This window comes from Stegostoma tigrinum, chromosome 18, assembly GCF_030684315.1.
Source record: "Stegostoma tigrinum isolate sSteTig4 chromosome 18, sSteTig4.hap1, whole genome shotgun sequence".
NCBI classification, from domain to species: domain Eukaryota; kingdom Metazoa; phylum Chordata; class Chondrichthyes; order Orectolobiformes; family Stegostomatidae; genus Stegostoma; species Stegostoma tigrinum.
Genome location: NC_081371.1, coordinates 34818252 through 34846049, shown reverse-complemented (window position 1 = coordinate 34846049; position 27798 = coordinate 34818252). Strand labels below are relative to the sequence as shown.

General features: G+C 40.7%; 1 protein-coding gene across 1 annotated transcript in view; it reads left to right on the top strand.

Moving 5' to 3' along the window:
- Positions 1–2287: 2287 nt before the first annotated feature.
- asz1 (ankyrin repeat, SAM and basic leucine zipper domain containing 1) overlaps positions 2288–27798 on the top strand; it is a 142546-nt gene continuing 117035 nt past the window's right edge. The window contains exon 1 of the mRNA XM_048549306.2: positions 2288–2326. Coding sequence (XP_048405263.1) covers positions 2324–2326 — 3 coding nt within the window. The 5' untranslated portion in view covers positions 2288–2323. The remainder of the gene's footprint in view (positions 2327–27798) is intronic.

Sequence of the window (27798 nt, the reverse complement as noted above, 5' to 3'; positions counted from 1 at the left end):
ACCAGCCCAGTTCATCCCCTCCCCCCACTGCACCACACAACCAGCCCACCTCTTCCCCCCCACCCACTGCATCCCAAAACCAGTCCAACCTGTCTCTGCCTCCCTAACCGGTTCTTCCTCTCACCCATCCCTTCCTCCCACCCCAAGCCGCACCCCCAGCTACCTACTAACCTCATCCCACCTCCTTGACCTGTCCGTCTTCCCTGGACTGACCTATCCCCTCCCTACCTCCCCACCTACACTCTCTCCACCTATCTTCTTAACTCTCCATCTTCGGTCCGCCTCCCCCTCTCTCCCTATTTATTCCAGTTCCCTCTCCCCATCCCCCTCTCTGATGAAGGGTCTAGGCCCGAAACGTCAGCTTTTGTGCTCCTGAGATGCTGCTTGGCCTGCTGTGTTCATCCAGCCTCACATTTTATTATCTGGTCAGTATCTCATTACTATCTGTACAAATTTGATGTGTGCAAATTGGTTGTTCCGTTTTCTACATTACAATGGCCACAATACTTCAAAATTACTTAATTACCTATAAAATGCTTTGAGATTTTCAGTGGTCAGGGGAAATACTATGTAGATGCAGGTTTCTCATAATCAAGCAAACCAGTCATTTAACTGCATATTGCAGCAATATAGGTTTCAGGGCTCCCACTGTCAACACCTTGGAGGTTACCATTGACCAGAAATGTAACTGGACTAGCTATTTAAATTCTGTGGCTACAGACAAGACCAGCTGGGAATTCTGGAATGTGTAATACAACACCTGACTCCCCAGGTCTGTCCAGCATTTACAAGTGAAGAGTGTGGTCAATAGTTTCCACTTGCCTGGATGGGTGTAGCTCCAACAACACTCCACATTTCCTGTAATCCCCTGTCCGAAATGCAGAACTCTCTTCTTTCATAAAGAAAGAGGGCCCATAGTGGCAGTCTCTGCATGAGATTGTCAATTCTCAGAAAACCCGGGCCACAATATTTCTGAACAGGAAAGCCTAACACAGTGTCCATAAACCCCAAACCTGGACATAATTTAATAACAATCACAGATGGTGATGACAAAAGTGAATGTACTTAATGTTGCAGAAACAATAAATCAGAAATTGCCGGAAAATGTCAGCAGGTTTGGCAGCATCTCTGAAGGAAAAGCACAGTTAACATTTTGAGTCTGATGGCCCTTTTTCAGAATTGAAGGGGTCTGAAGAATAGTCACTGGACTCAAAATGTTAACTCTGCTTACACTTCATATTTGCTGCCGGACCTGCTGACTTTTTCCAGCAATTTCTGTTCTGGTTTCTGATTTCCAGCATCTGCATTTCTTTGGTTTATTTTTACTTAATGTTGTTTATGGATCTCAAAGGGCGAATACTGAAGAGTGCCTTAAGCACTATCCACAATGTTGATGTCATATGGATTTGTGGACAAAACAACTTAGGATTTCAGAGGAGCAAACCTACCATTTAAGTCCATCTAGATTCACAATAACAATGTCTAACAAATCAACATATCCAATGACTAGTTGCTAAAACTTAATAAACTAACAAACTACTTCCCGATTATCAATACAAGAGCACCGTCCTGTTAGGTGTGTAAGCAAGTTTCCTCCACTCCACTGGACTAAGCAGTCTCTGCAGGTCCCTCATTTAAGGGGATGGTAGCAGTAAACCTACCATATGGTAAGGTGTAAGCTCAGTCGAGCTACATTGACAAGCTAGATTTTACTTATAAATATCTTGCCACTCATCTTGTGACAGTAATAATTTTGTTGATTATTTAGTCATTCCTACTAAAAAAAAACTGGTGTATCACTAACGAGACGAAATAAAAATCAAAATCACTAAACAGACCAGGGTTCAGAGGTAAATATATCAAATGGTTACATAATATCAAATTCATAAATTAGGTAAAATAAATGTCTACTAATGTGCCACAGGGTGGCATTAGGCATACATATTGAATATAGAAATTCAGTAGAATAATGTTTATTAATACGTAACATTAAATTGGAAATTATGTTTCACTTCTATGTTTAGAAAAATTAGCCAAAATTACTGTGATTTTCTCTCATGAGAAGCTAACTAATTTCTCTGGACACTCTTCTAGTTTTACAACATTTTTATTTTCCCCTAAAATTTGTGTTCTTTGCTTTTGATGTTTTACAGAGGTATAAAAAGTATTTACAAAGGTCACCGTAAATATGGTAGTCGGTTGTTTTACAGATTGGCAGGAGGGTTGGGGGAGTGGCAGTGAAATGTGGCACTGCATGTTGCCAATATTCCTATTTTTGTCTATTGCCGGTAGATTGGAGGATGGCTGAGTACCCTGTTCTAATATGGTGAGTCTGCTATGTTAATATGATAATGAGGCTGTATACCTCAAATTTAGAAGTTGTTGGGATTTAGAAGTTGTTGGCCATGTTTCCCAGAGCTAGAGAAAAACAGCTATTGGCAGAAAGCAAGCATTACTGTATCCAGCAGGTGATTCTTTTCTAGATCCTAACTTCTGCCTCCATTTTGTTTTTTTGCCTTTATTTTCACTCTTGCTTCCCTATTTTGCATTCAGATGCAACCATCTTGCCATTCAAACCTATTGTAGAAACATCCTTTATATTGTTATTTACCCCATTATCATTCTCTTTGGCCTTGCACAATGAAACTTTTTGCCTCTTCATCTCTTCTGCGCTCCCCCTTAGCATAAATCTTCCCTTTTGTTCTTCTTTCCACTTTTCTCCTTTCAGCTGCTCAACATGCATTTCTGATTTGCCATGGGTGTTGATGAAAGGTCATCTACCTGAAATGTTAACTATGTTATTCTTGCCACAGAAGCTGCCACACATGTTGAGTGTTATTTGCATTTTCTGCTTTTTATCAATATTTAGTTTACAGCTGATATTTTAGAAAGATCAAAATATTTTTGAAAATGTCTAACTGGATTTCAATTCTCTCAGCTATGAGATTTTAATAGTCTGAATGTTATTTCATTGAAGCTCATTTTGTCTTGGTCAATATCCAGAATTTAGTATGCAACATTATATCTGTTGCTCATCAGCTTTATCTTTCTATTCAGCCCAAGCAATATGATCTATGACCCTTTGTTCAATATTATATATTTTTGTGCTTGTACTTTTATTAGAAGACAACTTTAGAGCATGCTCATTCAACAGTTAATTTCTTGAGATACACTCTTTTCTAAATAAATTATGGAATCAGTGAAACTAATTTCAGATTTTAATGGAATTTAAGGATGTTCTCACTTGGGGTAAACCCTCTTGATCAAGCTTCTGGTTAAATGGCTAATATGTTTTCAAATGGCTTAATGTGGAACTGGGCATCAGTCAAGAGATAATCAATTTTATAATGGAAGCAGTATTGGATCTCAGTTTAGGCAGTGAGAAGTAGAGGTGGATAGACACAAAAACAGCTCTGAAGAAGGGTCACTGGACCTGAAATGTTAACTCTGCATTCTCTTCACAGATGGCGATAGACATGCTGAGATTTTCCAGCATTTTCTGTTTCTAGTTCTGATTTCCACCTTCCACAGTTCTTTGGTTTTTTTTGAGGCAGATAAACAAATTGGTGAAAGGTTTTCAGGATTTTAATGAATGCTGGAAGAGGCTCAAGGGGCCGCAAAACCTACTCCCTGGTTTCCAGGAACATGAAACATTTCAGGGATAATAATTTTTTTACACTTCTAAAAGAAATAAGAATAATACTTATCCTTTCATTATGAAGTTGGAGGTGGAGACGTTCACTGACGATTACACAATGTTCAGCACCATTTACAACTCCACAGAAACTGAAGCAGTCCATGTCCAAATGCAGCAAGACCTGAATGATGTCTGGTGTGGGCTGACCAGTGGTGTATAACATTTGTGTCAAGTGCCAGGCAATGAACAACAATAAGAAAAGATTCTATTCATCATGTCTTGACATTCAATGGCATTAGTATAGCTGAATCCCCCTATTATCTACATTATGGGAGATTATCACTGATCAGAAATTGAACTGGATTAGCCATGTAAATACTATGACTACAAAAGCAGATCAGACGTTAGTAATCATGCAGTAAGTAATTCACCTCCTGCCTTCCCAAAGTCTACAAGATTCAAGTCAAGAGCATGATAGAATACTTACCATTTGCCTGGATAAGCACAGGTCAAACAACATTCAGTAAGCTTGACAACATCAAGGACAAAGCGGCCTGCTGGATAGGCACCACATCCACAAACATCCATTCCCTCCACCATCAATGCCAGTAACAGCAGCGTGCACCATCTACAAGCTGCAATGCAGAAATTCACCAAAGCTTCTTAGTCAGCACCTTCCATACCCACGACCACAACCATCTAGAAAGATAAGGTCAGTAGATACGTGGGAACGCCAGCACTCTGCAAGTTCCCTTCATGCCACTCACCATACTGATTTGGAAAAATACCTCTGAATCTTCATGGCCACTAGGTCAAAATCCTGGAAATTTCTCCCGAACATCATTCTGGGTCTATGTAAACCAAATGGACTGCAGCAATTCAAGAAAGTTCAAGACAACCAGGACGACCAATAAATGCTGGCCAACCCAGAGACACCAACATTCCTTGAATGAATAAAAAAAAACCAAGTCTGTAACCATTACTGTCACTGTAATTGTTTTCATAATGCTTTTATTGATTCCCAAGGGAGTAAAATGCACTTTTGGTGCAAGCACACAATGGGCTTCAGTGAATCAGACACAGATTAGATATCCCACCATTGACTTGAAAGGAAAGAAAAATGCGTGGGTGTATAATAGGTGGGCAATCTGTTACTACCAGATGAAATTGGGTTTTAGCAGCAAAATGTTTTACAACCAGAAAATTATGTTAAAACAAATAGCAACAACGACTTGCATTTATATATCAAATGTAATGTAAAGAAAGTTTCAAAACTCAATCATATAAAAATGGAGAATAAACCAAATTCTTCCACTACGTCATTTGATTCAGAGTGTTGATAACCTTTAGATTTTATTTTACCTCAAGTTGACATTTAGACATCATGGCCACTTGAGCACAAATACCATTTACTTCCAAGTAATTAGGATTGCCATGCCACTGCCTCTGCCCATGTGCTGATGAAAACCTGACGAAATCCTTGTGAACTTCAAGTTCAATTATTCCATGTTTTTCTGTTGCAGCTTCCTCAATTAAAAATGTTGTTTTACTATATTTGAAACATCCTACTTTTTCCCCCATTGTAAATTAATGCAGCAAGAATAGAGCTGTGTATATTGTTAAGTACTAGAGAGATTTATTGAGATTACGTGGCCCCTATTCATATTTGAAGAATAGAAGATTGAATATGACAACAATGTATACATAGCATAGTTACATTCGAGCTTACATAGAACGCTTTTCAGAAATCACTACTTCCTTATATCAGTATGTAGAAAATATTTAGTTGATGTCAGTAGAGCTCCACATCTGATAATACGATGAAAATTATAGCCATGTGGATAAATATGATTCTAAATAACAAATTGACAAAGACAAATTATACCATTTCAGGTTACATTCCCAAATGTGCTATTCTGTTATTTAAGAAAAAAAACCTTCCTTATTGTTATTTATTCCTTCTTCTAATTTACCTTCTGCAAGTAAATGTCTTGCTTCAAATCTTTATCACAGTTGCTGTATTCACTTGATAGGAATGAATTAAAATGATGGAAACAGACTCTTCGGTCCAAGCAGTCCATGTCGACCATAATCCCTAACTAAACTAGTTCTACCTGCCTGTGTGTGGCCCATATCCCTCTAAACATTTCTTCTTCAGGTACTTATCCAAATGTCTTTTAAGTCATGTAAATGCACCCACATCCCCACTTTCTCTGGAATTTCATTCCACAGCACGAACCACCTCTGTGTAAAAAAGTTGCTTCTCATGTCTTTTATAAATCCTTCTCCTCTCAACTTAAAAATACGACCTCTTGTCTTGAAATCCTCCACCTGAGGGAAATGATACCTGCCATTGACCTAATCTATGCCCCTCATGATTTTATAAACCTCATTATGGTCACCCTTCAATCTCCTACACTCCAGTGAAAAATGTCTCCATCTATTGAAACTCTCCTTATAACTCAAACTCTTCATTCCTAGCAACATCCGGTAAATCTGTTCTGAACCCTGTTCAATTCAATAATATTCTAATAGACCTGGACACTGCACACCAGAAGAGGCCTCACCAATGTCCTGTACAGACTCAACTTGACGTCCTGATTCCTATACTCGGAGGTCTGAGCAATGAAGGCAAGCATGATAAATGCCTTCTTAACCACCCTGCCTACATGTGATACAAACTTCAAGGTACTATGTAGCTGAAGCCCGCGGCCTCTCTGTTCTACGACACTACCCAAGGCCCTACTTTTAATTGTATAAGTCCTGACCTCATTTGTTTTACGAAAATACAATACCTCACAATTATCCAAATTAACCTCTATTTGGCATTCTTCAGTCTATTGACCCAATTGATCAAGATCGCTTTGTTATCTTAGATAACTTTCTTTGCTGTCCATTATACCACAAATCTTGGTGTCATATGCAAATTTACTAACATGCCTTCATGTCTTATCTAAATCATTTATACAAACAACCTGTGCAACACTTTGGCAACAGGCCTCCAGTCCAAAGAAACAACATTGCTCCACCACTTTCTATCTCCTGCCATTCAGTCAAATTTGTGTCCAATTGGCAAGCTCGCCTTGAATCCCATGTGATCTAACTTTACCAGTTATTCTACCATGCAGAACCTTGTCAAGGCTTTACTGAAGCCCAAGTAAACAATGTCTATTGCTCTGCCCTCATCAATTTTCCTGGTTACTTACTCTAAAAACTCAATCAAGTTTGTGAGACACAATTTCCCTTGCACAAAACAATGCCGACTATTCTCAATTATTCTTTGTCCTTCCAAATAGATGGAATCCTATCTTTCAGAATTTCCTCCAAAAGGGTACCCACTACTGAAGTCTGACTCACAGATCTATAGATCCCAGGCTTCTCCTTGCAACCTTTCTTAAACAAAAGCACAACATTACCCATTCTCCAGTCATTGAGCACCTCACCTTTAGTTTTAGCTGATACGAGTATTTCTGCTAGAGACCCCGTAATTTCCTCCCTAACTTCCCAAAATACCTTGGGATACACTAGATCATGTAATGGAGATTTATCCACCTTTACCTTTGAGTAGGATTATCCCAGGATAATTTGTCTTCTGACTTTCACACAATGCCTTTCTTTCTTCAGATTAACATCAAACCACTCTTGATGCCTAGGCGACTAAAAGCCTCAGGAAAACCAGTATTCACCATTGGTGGATCACATAATTCCATATTATACCACTCCATGTCTGACATTTTGGCACACTGATGGTCTATACCTTCTGGTAATACAAAGTTCAACGAATTTAATTTTGGAATTGCCATTAAAATAGACTTCAGGTCTATTCAATTTTAATTTGACTTAAATAGGCATTGGTGCCTTCAACCGTTTCAGGTTTCCCTGTGAAAAATTTGCAAAACGAAATGCAAGAATATGGTCAATCACCTTATTGTACAAAAACCTAAGGATTTCCCATCTCCAACTCTAGCTGTTGCTCCTTTGTGAATCATGTTGACTGGATTGAGGCACAAGTTTTCAATGTGGTTATATTGCCCCAGTCCCATGAGTGCGCCTTTTACCATTCTATCTTACAACCATAGCTGGTGATAGATACGAGATTCATGAAAAGATTGTGAAGGTGCTTTAGGCAGATTAACATTTACACAGTGCATAAAAACAATGGTAGTTTTTTTTCAGCAGGTGAAAGTTACTGAATAAAAGATACCATGACATGTAATTGGGCTCTGTGGCCTATAATTCTGGTGCAAAGGGAGTTAGTTAAGGAAAATTTGAAAGGTGGCCTTCTCCCAGCCATTTTGGGCATATCTTGAGCCAGTCATGTTATTGAGGAGAATAGTGCAGGTGGGATGTGTACTTGCACTAGAAGTATCTTCTGAAAGTCTGCAGAGTGAACTGACTGTGAAGTCAATCATTGTCCAATGTTGATTTGATGCCCAACCTGATATCTTGGACCACACTTCACTTGTTAACACAATTTGTTAAGAACACACAATGACCATGTGTTTAGTTGTATAAAGGAACTCCCTTGTGTGCTCTTTAAATTCCTTACTATTTAATTTACAGGATGATTGGTTTGACTAATTACTGTTAGATTTAGTGGAAGTATTTGTTGGTGGAGGAGTTGTGAGAAATAGTTTAAGTCAGAAGGGAGTGGCACTGGAACCTTGTAAGGTGTTCCATGCTTTTGCAATTCCTCTGACTACATCATTTGCTGCCAACTATAGGGGCTGTAATTGTATTTTTCCTGGGCTTTAGCATCAGAGTGAGATGGAACAGAGGCAGCAGAGAAAACAATCTGCTTAAAATGGAAGGGGCAGAGAAGTATTCTCAGGAAGAGTGCTTCACAGCCTCCTGATTTCAAAAAGAACTTCTCTCTGTACCTCAGCCAGGATGGGTGTATGTTGTCCTTTAGAGCAGAAAATCTGCTATCCTTACCCAATCTGAACTCTAGGTCGACAGCAACATAATTGGATTCCAGCTACATTCAAACATGACTTGGCAAACCACACAATTGTAGCAAACTGTGACAGAAAAGTTGAAAAAAGAATAAAACACACTGTTGCACATTGAGCAATGCACCTGAAATGACAAAGGATGCCCAGATCAGTCAGTGGTACCAAACTCTCCTCACGAACATCTGGGGACTTGTGCTAAAATTGAGAAAGTTCTCTCAAAAACTATCAAACTACAAACTGACATTGTATTCCTCACAGCATGATACTGAACAGCCAAAGTCATAAACTCCTCTAATATCATCCCTTTGGTGCACTTCTTGTCCTCCTGGCTGGACAACCTCACCTAGAGCTGATGGCTGTATGTGCTGTAGAACTAACCACTACCAACTAACTGTCAAGAGAAGATGCTGATCCTCCATTTAAAAAAGAAATCCAAATCAATAGTTCTGACATACCTCCAAGCAATTTGGACATGACCATTATACCAAAACTGTCTGATAATCTCACATCTTAGATATTTACAATCGACCTGTTAAAATGTGTTGTGATATACCTCTAGAACAGCTAGCCTTGAACCCAGACCTTCTGGTTCAAAGGTAGAGACTTTGCCACTGTGTCACACAAGTCACTAATTTTGTTGTTTAATACTGGGCCTAAGGGCCTGGTCAGCAGTAGTAGAGTGTGAAGCATTAGTGAATCTTAATGAGAAGAGGCACTTGTCTTAACAAGATGTAGCATTGTTTATATGATAGAAACTGGGACAAGTTACATTGCTGGTTAGACATAACAACTAAGACTATTAGGAGATAATGATGCATCATCTGTCTTCACTGGAATCTTTCTTACCCAACGTCACATAATATATTAAGATTGGGTGCAGGTTAATACAGTCTCCAACATAGAATCACAGAGTAAATTCACAGAGCTTTTATAACATGGAAAGAGGCCCTTCAGCCCAACGTGTCATGAACAGTCATTAAACATCCATTTAGTCTAATACCATTTACCAGCATTTAGCCCATAACCTTGTATATTATGGTGTTTCAAGAGCTCATGGAATTTGCCTCTCCTACTATTTTAGGTAGTGAGTTCCAGGTACACTCAACTCTCTGGTGAACAAAGGTTTTCCTCAAATCCCCACTGAACCTCTATCTTCTTACATAAAAACTGGTCCCTCATCTATCCCATGTCATTGCCCATCAGAGCTTTGCGCACCTCACTCAGATGCCCCCTCAGCCTTCTCTACGCTTAGGAAAATAACTCCAATCTATCTAGTCTCTTTTCACAGCTGAATCACAGGCAACATCCTGATAATTCTCTTCTGCCCCATTTCTAGTGCAATGACATCCTTCCTATGGTGTGGTGACCAAAACTGCACACAGTACTCCAGCTCTGGCCTAAATAATATTATACGTAGCTTCATCATAACGTCATTGCTCTTGTCTTCAATACATTGAATTATAAAGGCAAGTATCCCTTTTGCCTTCTTAACCATCTTATCTACTTGTCTGCTACCTTCAAGGATCTATGAACATGTACTCTAAAATCTCTCTGATTCTCTGTATGTCCTAGTGACTTATTATTTAATATATACTCTCTTGCTTTGTTGGACTGCCAAAATGCATCACCTCAATTTTTCAGTAGTAAAGTCATTTTCCACTGTTCAGCCTATTTGACCATCCATTTATATTGTCCAGTGGTCTAAGGCTTTTCTCCTCTCTACTTACCATCCCAACAATTCTTATGTCGTCGGTGAACTTACTGATCATACTAGCTATATTCATATCCAGATCATAAGTGTACACAATAAATAGCAAGGGAACCAGCACCAAAGCTTGTGTACACAATTTGGGCACAAGCTCCAGTCACAAAAACAACCTTCAACCATCCCCATCTGCCTGCCATGCAGACCTGTCAAATTCTTTACAGAAACCAATGTAGACTACATCAAGTGCACTGCCTTCATCTACACACCTAGTCACATATTAACCATTTCACAGCCATTAACCTTATGAAACAGTAGTGACACAATCATACCCAGGCACAACGGAGTTCAGAGTTAGCCCTCAACATTGACATGAAGCTCATGAAATCTCAAGTCTTCAAGTTAAAAATGGGAAAGGAAACCTCCACCTGATTATCAGCCAGCACCATCTATCAGCTAATTAATTGGTTCTCTTCTATTTTGAACACCACTAAAAGAAATACAGAAGGTGGTAAGGGCACAAAGTGTATTCTGAGTGGTGGTCTTAAATAGTTCAGTAGAACCCCCACTTTCTGAGTTACCCAAGCACCGAAGAATAAATCTTCCTGACCAGGCCTGCAACAGATAGAGACAGAAACAACAAGAGGCAAAAATCTTCGTGACCTTGCTTCTACCTGTTGGGGGTGCATTTGAAAAGTGGCCTTCTCCCAGCCATTTTGGGCATATCTTGAGCCAGTCATGTTATTGAGGAGAATGGTGCATGAACTGACCACCACCACCACATTGTTTATAGAGACTACATCCCATCTTCATACATTGTGTGATATGGATCTACCAGCATACTCCATAGAGTAGATTCACCAGCTCAAAACTGAGCATCAATGACACCATCTGGGTCATTAACAGAAGCAGAATCATAATCATATATATCACCTGCTAGCATAAATCACATTTTTAAAAAACATTCTTGATGGGATATGATGAGGCCAGCAAGATCAGTATTTGTTGTACATTCCTAATTTCCCTTGAGCTGAAAGATTTGTTGGGCTAGTTCAGGTCAGTGAAGAATCAACCTTGTTGTGGGTCTGGAGTTACATATAGGCCAGGCCAGACCAGATAAGGATGACAGATTATAAAATGTGAGGCTGGATGAACACAGCAGGCCCAGCAGCATCTCAGGAGCACAAAAGCTGACGTTTCGGGCCTAGACCCTTCATCAGAGAGGGGGATGGGGAGAGGGAACTGGAATAAATAGGGAGAGAGGGGGAGGCGGACCGAAGATGGAGAGTAAAGAAGATAGGTGGAGAGGGTATAGGTGGGGAGGTAGGGAGGGGATAGGTCAGTCCAGGGAAGACGGACAGGTCAAGGAGGTGGGATGAGGTTAGTAGGTAGCTGGGGGTGCGGCTTGGGGTGGGAGGAAGGGATGGGTGAGAGGAAGAACCGGTTAGGGAGGCAGAGACAGGTTGGACTGGTTTTGGGATGCAGTGGGTGGGGGGGAAGAGCTGGGCTGGTTGTGTGGTGCAGTGGGGGGAGGGGATGAACTGGGCTGGTTTAGGGATGCAGTAGGGGAAGGGGAGATTTTGAAACTGGTGAAGTCCACATTGATACCATTAGGCTGCAGGGTTCCCAGGCGGAATATGAGTTGCTGTTCCTGCAACCTTCGGGTGGCATCATTGTGGCACTGCAGGAGGCCCATGATGGACAGGTCATCAAGAGAATGGGAGGGGGAGTGGAAATGGTTTGCGACTGGGAGGTGCAGTTGTTTGTTGCGAACTGAGCGGAGGTGTTCTGCACCTCCGCTCAGTTCGCAACAAACAACTGCACCTCCCAGTCGCAAACCATTTCCACTCCCCCTCCCATTCTCTAGATGACATGTCCATCATGGGTCTCCTGCACTGCCACAATGATGCCACCCGAAGGTTGCAGGAACAGCAACTCATATTCCGCCTGGGAACCCTGCAGCCTAATGGTATCAATGTGGACTTCACCAGTTTCAAAATCTCCCCTTCCCCTACTGCATCCCTAAACCAGCCCAGTTCATCCCCTCCCCCCACTGCACCACACAACCAGCCCAGCTCTTCCCCGCCACCCACTGCATCCCAAAACCAGTCCAACCTGTCTCTGCCTCCCTAACCGGTTCTTTCTCTCACCCATCCCTTCCTCCCACCCCAAGCCGCACCCCCAGCTACCTACTAACCTCATCCCACCTCCTTGACCTGTCCGTCTTCCCTGGACTGACCTATCCCCTCCCTACCTCCCCACCTATACTCTCTCCACCTATCTTCTTTACTCTCCATCTTCGGTCCGCCTCCCCCCTCTCTCCCTATTTATTCCAGTTCCCTCTCCCCATCCCCCTCTCTGATGAAGGGTCTAGGCCCAAAACGTCAGCTTTTGTGCTCCTGAGATGCTGCTTGGCCTGCTGTGTTCATCCAGCCTCACATTTTATTATCTTGGAATTCTCCAGCATCTGCAGTTCCCATTATCAAGGATGACAGATTGCCTTCTTTAAAGGACGTTAGAAACTAGATCTTCTTTTTATGATAGTTGATAGTTATGATAGTTTCAGGATCAGGATATGATTGAGATGAGTTGATTCCAGATTTTAATTGAATTTAATTTCCTTCAGCTGCTGTGGTGGGAATATTTTGATTCATTAGCTGAGGGAAGGTGCTGAGTGATAATCAAAGGGTAGTTTTTCTGCCCATATTTATACTGATGCCTTGAGACTACATGAGATTTCAAGTCAATGCAGACGACATACTCAGAATGGCATACTGGCCAGCAGAAACAGCATTTCATAGATATGTAATCCCAAATGCACCAATGCAATCCCACAATCAGTGGATCAGATCAAAATATGGCAGCCCTGCTACATCCAGTCATGAATATTGTGAGGCAATAAATCAAACAACTACATAAAAGGTTCAAAAAAAATTTCCCCTTGACCAATAAATGTTAATCTCACCAGAGACACTTACATTCCTTGAAAAACTTGATTGCTGAACTGTCCTGTCTCCTCAAATCAGATTTGCAGCTTCAGAGCAGAGTAACAATATACTGCCAGTGGCTATCAAAGGCCTTATCAAATCTTTAACCCTATATTTTTAACAGTAACATCAAAGATCTCCGAGAGATCTTTTGGAGCATACCTCAACTCGAACTCTTCAAAAACCAGAAGATCTGGGCCACCAGTATATTCCACTGTTGAGCTTCGTCCTCTCTCTCCATGCATGTGGTCTTAATTGACAAGGCACCTGTCTATCACTTGATGCATACAGCATCAGTCACTCTTTACTTCAGTATTAAGTAGCTCCATGGCAATACTCAAAAATGGCGATACGCTGGCTATTAACATTGTACCTACTGTTTCAAAAATGCTCTTTCCAGAGGCTGTAACTAAGAATTGCAGGCTGATTTTAAATAGCAATAGTCAAGTTAGTTTTGATTATTGTTGTTTCCTTCCCCAGGATAGGCAGTCCTTGACATCAAGTAATTGATGTCCATAGATATATACTTATATTAATTTGAGGTAATAGTGATTGCAGGAAAGTGCTTCAAGTGCTGGAATGTCACCATGCTACATGCACATTGTAGTGATTTGCAGGCTTCCATTCATCAGGTATGAAAAGGGGCTACATGATCTTAAAATCTCAATAAATCTGTCCATTAGTTAATAGAATGCTTAACTCTATTCTTATTTTGTTAATTTACAATGGGAAACAAGCAAAACTCACATTAAATGAGGTACAAAACCAACGTTGAATGTGAATTCTGAATAGAATATTTATGTCTGGAGTTAAACGTGATATGAATGAGAGTTTCAACAACAGATAGGCTGAGGCTGACACACTCAATCTGCTGTAAGTGAAAGTTGGTGATTATCAGTCTGAAAAGTACATTGGTTTGAATACTCAGTTATGCATTGAATAAAACTTAAAGGTTATAAATGATTTGCTTAAGCCCAATACTGTGACCAGAAAGAGTTTTGGCTCTTTTTCATTTCTATGAGTAAGATTTGTAAAAGCTCCCATATAAATGCAAGTTTTAAATGATCTAAACTTTCAATCTTGATTTTTAGCCTGTAAAACTCATTTGTAAGAACAATAACATTTACATATTTGGACATTCTTGCTTCCTTTTGAAACATAAATGTCACATATCTCAAATGTTTCCTTTACTGGACTTCTGGCTGTATTATTGTCTTAAACTAAGGTCCTGTGATGCTTCATGACCATCCTCTGATTAAAGCCCTGATCTGGTTGGACAGTTTTGAAGTAATATTGCCTACTTATTAGTAATTGGAATGTCCTTAGATGACATGAAAAATTTGCAACTAGCTTCACCAATTCCACTCAGTAAGCTAATTCAGATAAAAAAATCATGTAGCATTAAAAGAAAGATAAGCATGCTCCAAATTTGACTCCTTATCATTACACAAGCAAATGCTAAAATATATATCATTGAACAAGAGGCCATGGTTTGGGAATTATAGTATTGAATAAACATTTAGCTAATGAATAATGTTAGGGCACAAGATATCACGTGACCCAACAAAATCAAAATATTGACCAAGGCAAAATACGCTCAAAGCAAATCTCTCTCAAAAACTCTCTTATTGCTCAGGGGATCCTGTCCAAATCAGCTGTTTTTACAAAGCGGGTTAAAATATTTTAAAAAAGGTCATTCTCCTTTAAGATAGTGACAGCACAGAATGAAGCCATTAGGCTCACCATGCCTGTGCCAGACAAAATGGAGTTCTGCAACTTAACCCTGCTTCGCAGTCCTTAGCTCTGAAGGTTACACCAATTCAAGTGCATATTCAGCTACTTCTACATGCAATTAGAATTTCTGCCTCCATTGTTTTCTCAGGTAGTAGGTTCCAAACTCCCACCCTTCCCACGTTGAAAGGTTTTCTTCTCAACTCTCCCTGATTTGTCTGCCAATTCTTTTAAATCTACATGCCATGATTACTGACCTCTTTGCTGGTGGAAATGGCATTGTACAATTGCTCATAAATAGTCTAAGTAATTGCAGACTTGTTAGCTTTGTTTTTGGGTCAGTTATTTGAAAACATTTATCATAATCTGAAAAGGCATGAACTAATCAAGGACAATCAGCATGATCCCTTTCAGAAATTGAAAATTGTCAGCTAGAGACAACAGGAATCTTACAAGGATCATAGCAACATGGGCTGTGTGGCAGAATTGGATGAAATGTGAAGTGCACAGTGACTTTCATAGAAACATAGAAAATAGAAGACTTTCCGTTAGGCAGCAGCAAATTGTCAACTAAAGGGAATTATTGCTTGTTAAACCTTGCCTTGTTAGTGGCAAACTCACTCCATTAATATTCAGTTTCTTTCCTTATCAAATAAGCCAAACCAGCTAAACATCAAGAAAGTTCAGCAAGGAAACTTGAACAGGTACCTGGTAAATTCAACTTTTAGCTTACTCCAAAGGACCTCTATGTTGCATTCAACAAACCTGTATCACAGTGCATAACCACAGAGAGCAGCCACATACACCAACCATCCACGGACACTGGCATCCAGAATTTGCCAAACCCTCATGATCATCATAATACCTCTTCAATACGCTGGCAGGGTGCTCAGGAATTGCAGGCCCCACCAGGACAACTAGCTTTAAAACATTGCTGCATGGACACTTTGTGCACAGGGACAAGGATCCAGCTCATGGATTGGACCAGGCTTCCAGCACAGGACTGCTCATGTGCTTTCTTAGCACTTGCTAACTTTGCACCAACCTTTATGCTAGCATGGTCCATATTTTAACTCGCCATGCCAATTAGTGCTGTCACATGGCCAGGCAGCTTACCTTGCTAGACATCTGTTTTCAGTCAAGGGAGTGTACATTTTGCTGTATAGCACCATGCCTAATCAACACGCACCTGCACCATCTGCCAGCAGCTTACCCATCAAACACATGTGTAGCAAGCAGGCAGCTATGACTCAAAATTTTCAGGAGGTCGTCCTCTGCAAGGTTCGTGGAAGCACCAGTCATTCAAAGGATTGCTGTATAGTAAGTCAAGAGAACCTCCCATACGAGGAGAACCTCCCATACAAGTCGAGGTATTTGCCCACTATCAGGTACTTGATAGAGGTGCTCTCAGTCAGGAGGGTCCTTGTCTCTGCAGTCCGGGGACTGGATCACTGTCAGTCCTGTGGCTTAATAGCAGCCAGTCTGAGGGGTAAGGCTAATTCTGCTAGGTAGATCTACAGACACTAATTTAGGGCTTGGACACTTCTTGACAGGGGCTGCTCCGCTTAGGTCACTCATGAGAGTGGACCACAGGCAGTGTTCATCCAAGAAACTAAGGGGAAAGGGAATTTGGGGGCAACGAACAAGGGGGCGACTGCCAAGTGAAGGACACTTGACAAGTTAGTCTTCACAACCGGGCACTATAAGCTGCGGAAGATTGACGACAATTGAGTAGGGAGGGGGTCAACAATATCTGCAAAGGGGAAAGCTTTAAGTTGAGGGTGGGAATGGGGCCATAAGAAGGGGAGTGTTGGAGGGAGGCTTATTCCACAGTCAGGGAAGCCTTCAGAGCTTTCAGAGATTTGGGGGTTGGAGAGGTGCAGTGAATGCTATACCAGGGCCCACCTGACAGGGGATGGGAGAGAAAGGTGGGGAGGTGCACGCTGACGAAGGCAGGTGGGAAAGTGGGGAGACTTGAAGTCTATGGGTTTGCAGGTAGGGCTACCAGGAATTGAATTTTGATCTTTGGGGGTTTAGTATCACGTAAAGGCACAGGCTGCAAGCCACTGGCTGTGGACTGCTCACTATCACCTTCCCATGTGCTGGAAATCGAAAGTGTGCAATGGGGAAGAAAATGGCGGTGACCACATTCAGAATGGGCAGAATAAGTGACTCAACATGCAAGGGACGGGTATACTCTACCCACCAATGGGGAAGAGGGAAAGAGCAATATGCATTTTCCCCATTGCTGTGCACCTCCCTGCCTCAGTCACACCTCATCAACTCATTTGCATCAAAACATTTGCACTTCAAGGTTGGAAAAGAATAGGGATGTTGTAGGATGAGCGCCAAAGGTGTCAACAGCACCAATTGGTCTCTATAAGCCTTATTCCTCTGGTTTCCAGCTGCTGCAGCAGACTCTCACCACAGACAATGGTCATGGTACATTTTGTGTGCCCATGAAGTCATACCTCCTGCTGGAACAATGGTCTTCAGGGCTACATACAACTAGATGTAAGGTGAAAGCAGTGAAATTGATTAAAATTGTGCCACACAAAGTACAGTGCACTGTCGCTCATGCCACCAAAGTCTCATCAATAAATTTTCTATTTCCTTTGCCTCCCACTGTATCTCAGGACAAATGGCTGGGGCAGCTTTGCACACATCTCCAACAGACCCCAAGATCACTGGACCTCGGTCTTCACGGCTGCCACCATTCTGTTCATGGAGGAAGACAAATGATCATATGAGAGTGTGCACTGCTACAGCTTCTAGGCAGACAGGGCCATTGTACCCCAAAAACTTGTCCCTACTGTTCCTCTTCCTCCTTATGTATTTGGACGAAGTCTCTGATTGCCAATACCACAAGGTACTCTCCTGAGTGGGGCAGAGCAGGAGCCTGGTCTCTGCATCAATGGTCTGGAATGTTCTTCCCTTGACCAGCCACAACACTAACACAGTGAGGTGCTCAGCAGGTTGAGCTTCCACACACCATTACAGTTAATCTCAGTGGTGTGGGGGGGGGGGGGGGGGGTTTGGTACAGCAGGCAGCCTTTCTGATGCTTCCACTGAGGCCTTGACATTTTCAACTTAGAAGCCAAGGAGATGGCTTCTGGCAAAGCTGTCTGTTTCACCATGGGTGTGATGGACATGCCCATGCATGTGCAAGACAAAGAAGAGCATGTGTCGAGGCTAATGGATGGAAGTGGTGTGCAGTAAATGACAGCAAAAGCAAAGTTAAGGTAAGAGTTGCAGTAGAAAAAGAAGAGTACTTACTCAGTTGCAGAACTTAGATGTCTCTACCTCCTGCAGAATGGTCCTGGTCTTCTTCTGCAAGGGCCAGGATTCCCTCCTCATCTAAGGGGAAGAGCCTTATATCAAGCACCACTCCCCTTGTAATGGCCATTTCTGCCCTGTTATGGGCCGTCTTCTCCTGTAATGGAAGAAAGCGAGGAATTGGGTAAGATGAAAGTATGTGGCTCAGCTGATAGGGCTGGTGGAGATGGTGGATATGTGGCAAGGTGGTCCAAGGAAGTGCAGACACCATGAAAGGCAAGTAATATGGGAGTTTGTGTTGGGGAAGGGCGGGAGGCCATGTCAAGTAAGATGTTGCAGACAACGGTGAGAGAAGCAGAGCATGAGCCTTGGCGATGGGTATAGTAGCAGGTATAGAGTGAGTGTGAAGTCACGAAGAGGAATGTGGGGTACCCTTCGCACAGCAGGGAAGGTCAGTTACCTTCTTATGGCATAGCTGTCCATTCTTCTGGACTACAGACACAACAATGACCTTGGTGGAAACCCTAGACCAGGCTTTGGAGGAGAGTCTTTTAGTGGGAGTTCTCTGGGAAGTGAGCCCCTCTTTTTTGGCGATTAATGCTGAAGAATTCCTTTTGTAGCACCTACAATCATGATGTCACATGGCCTTGTTGATAGAAGAGGTTATCATCTCAAAGCAGTAAGATCTACTCTTTGGGTCTTTCCCACAGTCTCTGCAACAATGATGAATAATATGCATCATACCAATATAAATTGTACTTTTAACAGTCACAAAGATTCATGTTACAGCCTGGTGGCAAACAGTGTGAAGTCCATTTAGCTGCACCCTACACACTGATAGTGGTGGAGCTCTGAAGATTTCTTCAGACACAGCTTTAAGAAGGCTGCACATGCAGACAGAACGCAGTTGAAAGAGCTGAATGGAAGAAGAACCCCATCACAACGTTCTACAGTGCAAAACCTACAGCTTAGGATAAAAAAAAAGCATTTTAAACCCGGTAAGAGATGTGCAGCTGCAGCAGCAGAGTTAGAAACTACATGGAACTTGAGAACTGGTCATACCAAGACAATTCCAGATTGTGTTATGTTCTTATGGTAAGTAGGAGCAGTTTCTTTTTACATTCATTCACAAGCAACTGAAGTCATGGTTGAAAATATATTGTTTACAGCTGACAGCAGTACATCTGCATGGTCCAGGAGATATAGCACTTAAGATTAAATGTATGCTACAGCAATGTGCAACACAAGGGTATCAGAAAGTTGAGGTCATATATCCTCAGTAATCAAGAAGTCTGACTCTTGCACATGAATGCATGCTTTGACCCGAATCTCCTTCAAATGGTAGAGGATTCAAATTAGTTAAAGAAATCACTGATAAAAAGAATAGCAGAACCGATCAAGGAACGGTCAATCGTGGGAAAACTTATTATGGAACAACTAGTCATGGAACACATCACAAAGCGCACAGCTACTGAATTGTTGATTGTACAAGTACTGACCAAAAGATCACAAGCAGATTTCACATAGTTCCCTCGACTCTCAGCAAAACGTTGGCGCACAACATTTGTGCAATTTGTCACCTAGGTTGGAACCTGTGACTATTGTGAAAGGTTGACAGAAGTAGTTTTCACTCCCAGCAACACAGAGAGTTCTAACAGCAACAATCAGCAAGGTTTGTGAGAAAACACAAAATAAATCCGATAGCCAGTGAATTCAGCACTTGAAATCATTAGTGAGTCTCCAGGTGAGGTAAGTCAGAGTACACCACAAGTCATTCGAACAAATTTAAGTTTGATGTCAAACGCTGAGGTGATTCAAAGGACGTAATTTCCAACCGAGAATTTAATTTCTTTATCGTCTTGGGAAGAATCCTCAGAAGCAGTGTCAAGGATTTTTTTTTCATTCAGTCACGGGTTGAGGTGTCACTGGCTAAGGCAATAGTTATTGCCCATCCCTAATTGCCCAGGGATCGGTTTTAAGAGTCAACCACATTGCAATCAGCTAAATATTAAGTAGTCCTTAAATAATACAACCGAGGAAGCAAGCAGGCTGGTATCACTCATAATTTAACCGCGGAGAGTGAATGCACGTCACATTAAGTGACTGAAAGCAATAAGTTAAAGCAAAAAAAAATACACATTTCACTACCAATTTACACCTACTCTTTATTTTACACAGATTCGTAACACATGGATCTCCATGCTGGTAAAGTGAGCCCCAGAACGGTTCTTTTTTAAGATGGGTCCTGCTGGTCACATGATACTTTGTTGTAGATAGCCGACTTCATAATGAAGTGCTACCCAGGTTTTGTGTTATCATCTGATAACAAGGATTTAGGGTACCAGCAGATTGAGAAAAACACTCTGTGCAGGTTAAAGTAAGATGTATAAATTACCTCGAAAGCCACATTGAGACAAGATAACCAATGTCTCCAGGTTCAAAACAAAATCAAGAAGATACTTTCTGAAGAAGGGTCTAGACCCGAAACGTCACCGTTCCCGCTCCTCTGATGCTGCTTGGCCTGCTGTGTTCATCCAGCTCTACACCTTGTTATCTCAAGAAGATACTGCCTGGTTTGGAGATCCAGGCTAGTGTCAAAAAAAAATTACCCGATCCAGAAATCTAGGATGTGGGAAACCGAAAGCATCCGTTTCAACAAGACAGCCGTCCTTCTGAAGAAAATCGACGAGTTTAAATACCCTTCAGTTTAAAGGGAGTTACAGGTTGTCAAGAACAGAATCAAATTCAACAGACTTTAACCCAAAGACCTATCCAAGTTTCCAAGTTGAAAGTTACACGTTGAAAGGGAATGCATTCGGGGGGAATAGTGAAATCTCCAGGCTGCTTGAATTTATGAAGCGAGAGACTTGAGGGAGGATGGGCAGTGGTAAAAATATTTATAGACATGGAGATATAATTGCCGATACTTTCCTCCATGGAAAAGAAAAGTAAAACTTGGGACGAGATGTTGTATAAGAGTGTAAGGGTCGAATTTGTGGGAGCCCTGCTGAAGACGGGATCACATTTGAAATTTATGGAAAACCATGCCTCGACTCAGTTCGGAAGGAACATGGAAATGTAGGAATTAGGAGCGAGAGTAAGCAACTCAGCCCTTTGAGCTTGCTGTGCCATTTAATCTGATCGTGGCTCTTCTTAGCCTGGTCTCAATTCCACTTTGCTCCCTGCTCGCCACAGCCCTTTATCGCACTTTTCATCAGAAACGTATCTGTTTCGTTTTTGAATCTGTTGATCGATTCTGCCTCCATACACTCTGGGACAATGAGTTCCACAGATTCACAAGTCTCTGAGAGAAGGCGTTTCTCCTCATCTCAGTTCTGAACCTACCACCTCGCACACTACATCCATGACCTCTTTTTCCAGACTGTCCCACAAGGGGGAACCTTTGTTCAAAATCCACATTATCAATCCCCTTTAGCATCTTATATACTTCAGTCAGATCCCTCCTCATTCTTCAGAACTCCAGCGAGTACAAACCTCGGGAATTCAACTGCTTCTCTTGGGTCCCTGGAATCAATTTGGTGAACCTCCTCCGAACTGCTTCCTATGCCAACTCATCCTTCCTGATCTGACCAATGCCTTATATAATTGTAACCACATCTCTTTTCTTATATAATCCAGTCCTTTTGCAATAAATGCCAGGATTCCATTTGCCTTTCATATTATATGCTGTACGTACATATACATATTTTGCAATTCATGCACAAAGACACCAAGATCCCACTGCGCTGACACACTTTGAATCTGCTTTCCATTTAAATAATAATTTGTTCCTTTACTATTCTGGCCAAAATGAACAACCTCATACTTAGCCATATTAAACTCCATCTGCCAGATTCTCGCTCATTCTCCGAGCCTGCCAATGTCCATCTGTAATCGCCTCATCATTGCCTGCTTTCCCACCTATTTTAGTATCATCTGCAAACTTTGTTATGTCACTACTTGAAGATCATTTATACGGATTGTAAACACTTGAGGATGAAAACTGAACCCTGCAGCTTCCCACTAGTTACAGTTCACCATCCATTTATCCCAACCTCTGCTTCTATCAGTCAGAAATCCTGATGTTGTAGACCACAATCAGACAGGAAGGAGAAAAAGACAGAGAAATTGAAAGGGGAGAAAAGTTTACGGGAATTGAAGAGGGCACAGAGCTGGGTGCAGTATTGATAAGTTTAAGCATCTGAAAATGAACATGCAGCTGACAACTGCCCCCCACACTCCCCTTCCCAGCCAGCACTGCTATGAGCACAGAATTATTAACCATTCAGTTGGTCATCATCTTCCCTAGATTAGACAACAACCTGAGTAATAAGCAGGAGTCTCATTTTAAAGTAATTAGTGCGAGTCTAAAAATTAGTTAGCCACAGGAATGCCATCTGTATTGTTGGTAGCCCTTAACATTCGAGCTAGTTGTGGTGGTGGAGGAAACCACAGCACAACATAAAATTGAAACTAATTATTCCAACAGTTCCTGGCCAACCTTCCATTCTAAGCTGTACTTTGTTACTTTCAATATCATATTAAAATTTTTCACACTGCAAATTCACAAAGTAAAACTAGAGTTGACCACTTTATTAATTAATGGATTGATTTATTGAGATTTAAGATGATCTTTTCATATTTGATTATTAGAATCTTCCACATCAGCCACTGTAAATGCAGCATAGTAATAATCCACACACTTGAAGCACCTTCCGTAAGTCACTACATTTTTATCAATTTACATATGTACACCATTTAAAGGGGCTCAGTGAGACTTAATTTAATTTAATGAAGACAATAATTGAATTCAGGGATGAACATGATTCTGAATTGCAATTCTAAAAGGCACTTATTATACCATTTTAGATTATTTTTCCAAATATTCAGTGTTATATATTTTTAAAAGTTACCCTTCCTTACTGTTATTATCTGCGTGTATAATTAACTGGTGCAATTGACAGGTGAACAGATGTCCTGTTCAAATATTTACCAAGTTGCTGTTTTTGCTTGATATGAAGTAAATTAAGTCTTCATTTGGTTTCTTCCTAGTGAATATTCTGTTGATGACAAGTGAAGATGAAGTCAATAATCAACTTCCATTTCTAGATGTCCGTAGAACAAATGACCAACAGGAAATTCCAAATCACTGTATATAGGAAGGCAACCCACTCTGACCAAATCCTCAATTTCCACAGCAATCACCCCTATGTCTCCAAACAAAGTTGTGTAAGGACACTGTTCAAATGGGCTACAACTCACTGCATCACCCCAGAACTATGCAGGAAGGAGGAAGAGCACATGTGCAAGGACTTTACTAACAACAGATATCCCAATAACTTCTTCCGCAGGTGCCTACTAGATAGACAATGTCTGTACGATAACCAACCAGCTCCGTGAGGAAGCCAACAACCTCAAATACCCAAAATGGCTTTCAGCAGTAGCCATACAAATTGGTGGAATTTGGTGATTTTATTATTGAGCTCACATGTTGTGATATTTTTATTTCTTGATGAAATGACTGGATGGGTTAATGAGTTCATCCCTGTTCATGTATTTTGTATTTCACCTTACCCTGAATTCTGGAGTGCAATTTTTTTTCATTTCTCTGAAGGCTCTAGAAGCTTAAAAATGCTAATTAGAATAAACGCAATAAGAGAACTTAATTTGAAGTTTCAAGTGGATAGTGTCAAACTGAAATGAGTAGATAAATTTGAACATGGTAGATACAATGACAAAGTTGGAATAAGATTAGAATAGAACCATTTTGCAAAGGTGAAGGATGTGTTAACAACAGGAAAAGTCAACCCTGCAGCAAGGAAAATAAATTATAAATTGAATCATTCTATTCACTTTTCTGTATGCTTCAGAAACCTAAACAATTAGTAAAGATCTGTGGAAAAAATGTGGTAGGACCCTATATATACTTAGATATATGTTTAATATTTTACAGAAAATCTGTAAGGCAAGTTCATAAGGTTTTTGAAATTGCAAGAATTCCATAAAGTGAAAACCAGAATAAAAAAAATCAATATTTCAACTAGCGGTCAGAGCTGAAAAGTTACAGAGATCTCTTCTCGAGGAAGAATTGTATACTGCCCCATTCTGTGCCATCATATGCTGTGTTTAACTCCATAAGAGTCACACAAAGAGCTAATAAACACTATTTCTCATAACTTTGCAATGTTGTGCCATATTGACATTCCAAGTAATGGCATTTTGCTGATTAGGACAGTCTCCAGGATTTAAAGGTGTTGCTTCTGTATACAACCATTTTAAATGTATGCACATTAGGTACATTGATAAACATGATGGAGCAATTTTTCTGAGCAATATGCAAAAGTCAACTGGACAAATGTACCTTCAATCACTTTTCAAGATCAGAGACGGTAGGGATGGCAACCTCCAGCAATTGTTTTAAAGACTGTTGAATTGGTTGCTGAGTATCTAAAGAAGTTGATTTCAGCATACAAGGAGCATGGTGCAGTTACTTGCTCTGCAATTTCACAAAAGAATCTGAAACTGACTTTAGGTCCTTAATTTACTTACATATTGGACCTAAAAAAAACCAGTTTGAGGTGAAAATCTTCCTGAGGTCTCCCCAACCAAAACAGCGGATGTTGTACATTGTGTGTGAGAGCACATGCACCATGTCTACCTCTTTGGACCTTCAGATTCTGTTTTATCCCTATTAAAATGTTCCAATTTCCTCTATATTAGATTTTTTTGCATTGAAATGAGACCTCTCCTAGTATGCAAATCCCAATTGTTTCATTATTATTTTGTGTGCTGCAGTTGTGTTTTATTAAATTAATGTTAACATAATGCTCAGCCATTAGCTTTCAATCTGAAGGTTGTAAAGTTTAAAATGATGGTTCCTGATTAAATTAGTAATCATTGAAAAGGTACATTTTAGTTAATTGTCAGTGGCATTGACTAGCAACGAGAGTTAGAAAGAGGAAATTCAGCTGGAATTTAATCACTAGATCTCCAACTGATAGGTTTAAAGATATAATCTTTTTGGCATCAATTCTCTGCCTATTTATCACCTCACAGGAATTTGGAATATACATGGTAACCTGCCTTTTCACTGAAATGCTGCTTGTTTGAATTCTCCACCTCAAATTCGGTGGGAGTATTTTCTACACAATGATGGAGCCTGTGCAGTTTAGCACATTTCCATCTTCTAGTAAAGGTTGCTGACTCAACAGTTGATTTGATCCACCTTCCATGAGCAAAGTAATTTAAATCTATGGATGGTTCAGAGAAAGTGCACAGATCATGCAACTTTTTCCAAAGATATAGTCTCACATTCAAAATTATGCATTGTCCTTCCGTTGTTGATATAATTTTTTATAAGTGAATACCAATAAAGGTATTACTGGCTTGGTCAACATGTATTGACCATCCTAATTAAGTAAGCCACCTACCTGAATGTGGATATATAGAAATTGGACAGCAGAATGCTATCCAGCCTATCAAACCATCCAGCCTGCTCCAAAATTCAACATTAGCACGACTTGATCTCAGTGCCACACTCTATACTCCATAATTGTCAAACTGGCCAAAATACAAAATGTCATTTTCAATACACTACAACGACCCATGTGAGGCAATGGAACTTTCTTCCACACTAATGTCAGGTCCTCATGGCAAGACTTCAGAAATTGACCTCTTCGCCCCTTGCTGCCATTGCCTTCTCAGGTTATTCTTTGTGGGTCTGTTAGGCCACCAGCTACTGAAACCCCACAAGCCTGGTCTTTCCTGTTGCTCCATTTAAGGTACAGCTCCTCACAACTAATTCTGTGGAGACAGCACATCCTTACAATCATTCGTTTTTTAAAATATGCAAGCCAACTGAAATAAGCGCTAGCCACACATGTGCTGGACCCCTTTTGGAAATTCAGTCAGAAAGCAATTGCAGGTTGTGCTCGTTGGAACACTAACAGTCATTCAAATGCAGAAGCTGCATGGCATGTGCTTGCTGTCTGTCTCCATGGGACCAAGGGTGGAATAAAAATGAGGTGTGACCATGGGAACGGTTGAATATTTAGCTCACTATTTTAGAGGTACAGATAACAGCTGAGTCAATTCTTTCCAACTTACTAGAGCGTGGGTTTAATATAATAATGTGACTCAAAGGAAATATCAGATCCATGTTCCATAACATAGATACTTTTTATTCTGCTATGTTAAAATTGGTGAGTTATAGGTCCTTCCCTGTTAAAAGACGTTTTATTTTGTGATGCATTCCAAGTCACTAATATGCTTAACAATCAGTAAAGGGGCAAGGTGACAGACGGGAAGTTAGCGTGGTAGAGATGAATAAAGGCATATGGTGGCAGGTGGGTAATGAAATGGTGTGGCAAGTGGGTGAGGGAGCAGTTTGGCAGTTTGGTAAGGATTGCAGTTGAGGGGTTAGGTTGGCAATTACATAAGGATTGGTGTATGAAGTGGGTGAGGTGATAGAGCAGCTGGTAAGGAAGGGTGAGTAGGAGGTGATGCCATCACTAGAGAAGTAGTATTAGGCAAACTAGTGATAGTGAAGGCAGAAAATCCACTGGCGTTGATGGCTTACATACTAGGATTCTGAAAACAGTATTTACAGACATACCAGATGTATTGATTGGAATTTTCCAAAAATCCTTGGACTCTGTAGAAGTACCAGAGGATTTAAAAACTGCCAATGGCACATTTCAAAAAGAGAGGGAGGCAAAAAGCAGATAGCTACATGTTAAGTACCCTAAAATCTATTGTTGGAAAAATGTTGGAGTCAATTGTTAAGGAATTAATAACAAAACATTTCGAAAATCATAATCTATCAGAGTCAGCATGGCTTTATGATAGGGAAATTATGTTGGACTAACTTATTAGAGCCTTTTCAAGTAAGTCAGAGTGGATAGAGAGGAAACTGTAGATGTGTTGCATTTGGACTTCCAAAAGACATTCAACAAAGTACCTCGCAAAATGTTAGTTATTAAAATAAATGTCCCATGGTGTTGGAGGATGTATAGTGGCATAGAGAACTGGCTAATAAGCAGGAAACAGTGAGAGAGGATTCTCACTGTGGGTTCCAAAGGGATCAGTCCTGGGACTGCAACTGTCTACAATATGTATTAATGACTTAGAGGAAGGGAGCAAATGTACTTTACTCAAATTTGCAGATGGAAAGGCAAGTTGTGAAAGAGATACAACAATTTACAGTTTAAATACATAAAAACGCAAACTGCTGGAGAAATGCGGCAAGAGGACAACTACAACATTTAAAAGACATTTGGACAGGTATGTGGATAGGAAAGGTTTAGAGGGATGCAGGGAAAATGCTGACAAATGGATCTAGAATAACTTAGGAAACCAGCTGGTATGGATGAGTTGGTCTGAAGGGTTTGTCTCCCTGCTGTGTGACTCTATGATTGTATGATTTCTTTAAGTCTAGTAGCATCTGTGGAGAGAAAACAGAATGAAGAAGGGTCACTGGACTTGTGAACTCCAAATGTAATGTTCATT